Raw genomic sequence first — 6,000 nt, 5'->3', positions numbered from 1 at the left:
TATAATAATGCAAAATTTAAACACCTTTTAACCAAGCAGTTTGCGCAATTGAACATTATTTGAGAGAGAAAAAAAAAAAAAACATAGTGTAATACAAATTCATTCTACTTGTTTTAGACAGAAAAAAAGTGGACAAAACATTTTGAAATGACTGTGTTTGTTAGAAAGTATATGGGCATTAAAGTATGGACATACTATACAGCACACCTTTAAAATCCTTCCCTTTTTTACATTATTAAATACAGAAGGCAAACTGGAAGGTTGAAAGCCTTTAAATAGTTCAACATTTTCTAGAGTGGTTATTTACAGGACTATACTGTACACAGCATACTGGTTTAATTGGTAAAACAAACCTCATTAATGCCTTTCTATTTGCAGTATTTACAAGCGCTGAACAAAAACATTGTGCTCGGTATTTTCTTTGTAGGATCTTTTTCATCCTTGCAAGCTGCAGTGCCAAACAGCTTTCATCTTGTAAAAATAAAATCCATTACCTTCTTCAACAAGATCTTGGTGCTGTTCAGTGACTCTTAGGAACATGTTGTATAATCAATTGTTGCTTCTTCAAACTCTGTATTGAACCGTTCAGTTAATTGCTGTTCCTTTTTGTCTGTTTTCAGACGGGGACATTGACAATCATTTTATTCAATGTTCCTTCTGATACACGTCAGCCATTATAATGAGCAACAAGTGACACTACAGGCTTTAACCCCTCAACGGACAATCCCTGTTCACCATTGCTGTTTGTCTGGTTCTGAAAAAAGATAGATGGCTGACCCATAGAAGCCACTGCGATGGTGAAGTTGTTGATGTCTACCTTTCTGCTTTTTCGCCCCTGTTTGGTTGCCTTGGAGGTACTCCTGTAGCTTGAGATCAACAAAGGCTTATGGCATGTCAGAAAAGCTTGAAAACACCTGGAGAACTAAAACATGAAGAATTCATGAATATGATTGCAAGTTACAAAAGCAAGGCAACAATCACCAAGTTTGCCACAGTAATTCTTTTGCTTTTGCCATGGTTATACTATGCATTTACTAAAGCCTACCACGGTTTTTCATGTTTTTAAATAGGCTTTCCCATACCTCTCTGGGCTTACCATGCTTTCACAATGCTTTATTCAACTTTGCTATGTTTTATGAGCCTTTTTACAGTCCAGTTTGCATTTTTACAGTCCAGTTTTATACTCGATGGTCACTGAAATAATGTGAAATTTCATTGTGAAAAGTACCAGACCCTTAAAAAAACAAACATATAAGATATTATGGTGAACCTCCTTTTTTATTTTAATTTTTTTAATTTGCTTCAGATATTTACATTTATATATTTTTCCTAATATTCTATTGTATGTTAGATGCTTATATGTTGGAAAATAGGAAACAGAAATAAAGGATTTTTATATTGTTGTAAAATAGGGGGGAAAAAAAAGATATAATATATAATAGAAGATGTATATGCATCAGGCAACCTGTAACCCAGCAACCAGCAAATTTCGGCATTTTCGATCTCTCCACGCTGATACTTTTTTCTCAGCAGTGTTACGTTGCTGCTTGTGTACTCAGGCAGACGTCTTCGTTCATCTTTTCTCGGCAGTCAGTCACGTTGCTGCTTGTGTACTCGGGTAGTCAGGTCTTTTGTTGGTGATTTTAAGACATGCATCACTATACTGTACTTGAATTTAAAACACAGGCTATTTTTGAGAAGCAAAATTTTTTAAAAAGAGTGTCTTAAATTGGAAGGAATATGGTACTTCTTGAAGTCAGAGCACAGTTGGTCTTAACTATGTTAATTTAAATTCAGTATATTTAAATACAAAAACAAAACAGTCATCCATTTCACATAAAATATTCAGAATAAAATAAGTTTGAACAGCACTGTGCTGTGCAATACGTTTCTGGTGTTGCATAACCATCAGTTCCCCCATGCATCACATATCAACACTTGCCTAGACAAGAATTGCTCATCATTCAAAATAACAGCCCCCACATAAATATCAAACTTTGGAGAACTTTGGAGAATCGGTTCCCATTACTGAGGATTTCTGGCATGGTCAAGAAATAAATGTTCAAAAAGATGTACACACACCCATTCATTTTTGAACACTTGCTTATTAACCTTTTAAGTTTTTATGGTAACCATAAAAAGCTCTCAGGGGTGAGAGAGTTAACTTTGGTTTCCTTTAATTACATTTTAGTGACTAACAGTTTTAAATGATTGCATTATACTGTAATAAAAACCATGCCAGACACATTAACACAAGGACACATCTGTCCTCTGTAAATTCAAAATGTCTTCCTTACTTACCCATCTCTTTCTTTCCAATGGCCTGGCCTGCTTTGCTCTGTTGCAGCGGGTCTTCAAACAAGATCGTGCTACTTGTATCTGTACAGCATATTTAGTCTTCAACTCGCCTCAGCTCACAGTTTCCATAGTATGGGCTGGGAGGAATTGAAAACTGAACATGACATACAGGATAATATCTCTTCGGTGCCTGGATAAAGCCTCATTTGTGACGTTTCGCTAACTGTGTAAAGCAAGGCAGTTTAAAGTTGGCTCAATACAAAAAGGAAACTCCAAGTAAAAAAAAAAGGAGCATGGGACAGGAGAACATCATAATATAATTCAGGGGTTGGAGAAAAAAAGGAAATACTTGCTGCCAAGATCACCCTTTTAAATGGGCTTATCGTGATTAATTAATTTGTTGAAAAGCGTTAACAGTTATAGAGCGCCATTTGCTGTCACAACGATAGCTGGCGTTGGCTGGGACTGTGTATCCATTTCAGTGAGCTTCAGTCACGCTAGGCAAGAGAGCAGATCGGACAGACTGTTAGAGGGGTGATAGGTGATCGATTTAATTTAGCATTAAAATAAGGACTTAGGGGCCACACTTGATACCGACGTTGCTGCAGATTTCCACCCTCAAATTTCCCAAAGGAAATCATTAAGGAATGGTCACTTATCCCTCCAGATCAATATATGCACCTTCTGCACTCACTTTGAGTCGGTGCTGTTCTGGCTGCTTATGGTGTCTACAACAGCAGGATTTTCACTTTTTTTGTACTGTGGCAGTTCTGCTCCCTGCTTGAATGATGCAAGCCCTGCTAAATAAATGCACTTTACTTTTTAGACTTGACATCCTTTTAGATACAATTTTAAACATTGTACAGTGACAAATCAAATGGCATGACAATTTATTCCTTAGGGTAGGTGGAAGTCGGTCATTTAGGAAGGGGGCTGAGCTACAGAACCCGAGCTCAATGACTCGGAGAGGAGACGGCGTGGCATCCGAGGATTGCAGGAGCGGATGCATCTATTCTTATTACGGGCAAGGGTATAAGTAGGGGGTGTAGTGTAAGTGATCTGTTCCTTGGTATATGGTTACTGTTTTAAACCTACAAGGAGTCTGTGTTGCCGTATTGTGAAACTGTGAGTTTTGTCTTGTGTCTGTTAGTGTTTTGTTAACTATTGTCTGTTCTTTAATACACTATCAGTAGCACGATCCGGAGCTATAGCGAAAGCCAGCATAAACCCGGACATCGCTTTCACCCCTGCATTTTCACAGAGAACTGTAATACAGTACGAGCACTTATTCACTATCACTAAGAACTGTGTTTGTGTTTTGTGTTTAGTGTTGGTGTGTAGAACTGGACTTTTGGTTACGGGTCAAACCCAGGGATTTACAAATACCGAGCGATACATGCCACTGTATCACTGCAGCATTACTATTTACAGGTGTTTGCTCTGGACATTGCTAATTAAATCAATAAACACCCTTGCACCTTGAATCATTGTCTGTCTGTTTTTGTATCCACTCTGCACTGCACGCATCTGTAATCACTCACCACTTTGCCACATATATGCATTGAGAATTGTTATTGAAAGTCTAAAATGCACTTTTCACAAAAGCTTGAAAACATGTATGTGGCAGTAATATAATGTACACCTGAGGTGTGATGTTATAAATAGGACACCATGGAGATCAGTTATTCAATGACAGTTTCACATAACACCCCTTGTATAACGTGGGCACCTCTTGTATAGAGTGCTCCTCTTGTATAGAGTGCTCTTCTTGTATAGAGTGCCCTTCTTGTATAGAGTGCACCTCTTATATACTTAAAGCAGAGGGCTGAAGCAAAGAATGATAGGATCAGACATTTAACTGTGTTTATATATGTACAGGGCAATACAGATCGGACACATGGGCAATACAGATCGGACCTTACCTGAACATGTGCCCTGCTGCAAAATTGGTTTTAATTACCTTCCACAATGGGCCTTTCCAGTGCTGAACCTTTTCAATAGGCTTTGATTAACATCCTCTAAACACATTCCTTGTTGTCAAATGAAGTGACATTACTTATTAACCAAGCCTGTCACAAGCTCACTAACTTCATTTCAAAAGCATCTATTCTTATTACGGAATACCAATCACAAACACAAGCTGTTTATAATCTTACTTCTAAACTCTCATCTCCTTGGCTCTTTAATAATTCATCCATTAAGAGGGCATGGTAAAGTTAAATTGCTAAGGAGGAAAACTGCAGCTGGCAAAAGTGGCTTCCTCTGTGTTGTGCACCATTGCAAAGCACCCCGTGGTTTTAAGAAACATGACCTCACACATTTATGTGCAATTTGCATAAACCCGAGCCTACATTTCTGAAATGCACCTCATTAAAGATGAATAAATCAATTTAATGTAGTTAATTAAATGAGCTTTTCATATTTTTTGTCTTCCAATTTAGCCTGCAGCTAAATTCTGTAAAAGACAATTCTGCAAATAAGTGGATTCTGAATAGAATAGAATTTCCTGTTTACACAATGTACCAACTGCTCTGATTTTCACAGTAATTCCCTTTATCAGCAGATATTAAATGAAAGCAAACAATTGTACAGCATAAAAAGCTGCCTTCTCCTGTCTGCTTTACAATTGAATAGCAATCAATGGCAATTAACTTCTGCATTGAGCAATTTATAAGCTGCTTGGGAAAAAAAAAAGTTATTTACCTCTGTAATGCTGTACTAAGGCTGTGAACTCACCCCTAGCAAATTAAATTCATCTTTAGCTCTCTAATTACACGAAAGCGATTTTAAACAAAGTGTACATTTACACATAGTTAATTACTTGAATATATTTGGTCGTGGTTTTTAAAGTTGATAAAAATCGCACAATCTGACTACCCTTGTAGTTAAGCATTTCAAGTTTTCGAATAAAAATATCTAGTCTAAACGTGAAATTAATATTTGTATCTGCTAATATCTACCTATTTTAATAACAGAAATATTTTATATATATATATATATATATATATATATATATATATATACACACACATATATATATACATATATATATATATATATATATATATATATATACATACACACATATATATATATATATATATATATATGTATGTATATATATGTGTATGTATATATATATATATATATATATATATATATATATATATATATATATATATATATATATATATATATATATATATATATTACACACACACACACACACACACACACACACACACATACACATGAGCATCAAGGCGTTTTCAAAAGAACTCCGGGACAAAGTTGTTGAAAGGCACAGATCAGGCGATGGGTATAAAAAAATATCCAAGGCCTTGAATATCCCTTGGAGCACAGTCAAGCCGATTATTAAGAAGTGGAGGATGTATAGCACCACCAAGACCCTGCTACCAAGGCTACCAAGAGGCCAATGGCAACTTTACAAGAGCTACAGGCTTTTACGGCCAAGACTGGTCAAAGTGTGCATGTGACAACAATATCCCAAGCAATCCACAAATCTGGCCTGTATGGTAGGGTGGAAAGAAGGAAGCCAAGAAAGCCCACATTGAATCCTGTTTGAAGTATGCAAAAAGATTCTGTAGCCATGTGACAAAATGTTTTGTGGTCTGACGAAACTAAAATGGAACTTTTTGGCCTAAATGTTTGGTGCAAACCCAGCACAACGGATCACCCAAA

General features: G+C 36.4%; 1 protein-coding gene across 1 annotated transcript in view; it reads right to left on the bottom strand.

The window, feature by feature from the left end:
• Positions 1–667: 667 nt before the first annotated feature.
• Positions 668–6,000, bottom strand: part of LOC121323480 (vertebrate ancient opsin-like) — a 29,119-nt gene continuing 23,786 nt past the window's right edge. Inside the window, 1 exon segment of the mRNA XM_041264564.1 lies at positions 668–922. Within this exon segment, the coding sequence (XP_041120498.1) occupies positions 668–922 (255 nt within the window).

This window comes from Polyodon spathula, chromosome 11 (genome assembly GCF_017654505.1).
Source record: "Polyodon spathula isolate WHYD16114869_AA chromosome 11, ASM1765450v1, whole genome shotgun sequence".
Taxonomy (NCBI): Eukaryota; Metazoa; Chordata; class Actinopteri; order Acipenseriformes; family Polyodontidae; genus Polyodon; species Polyodon spathula.
Note: the sequence above shows the minus strand (reverse complement) of the source record. Positions and strands in the feature narration are given on the sequence as shown.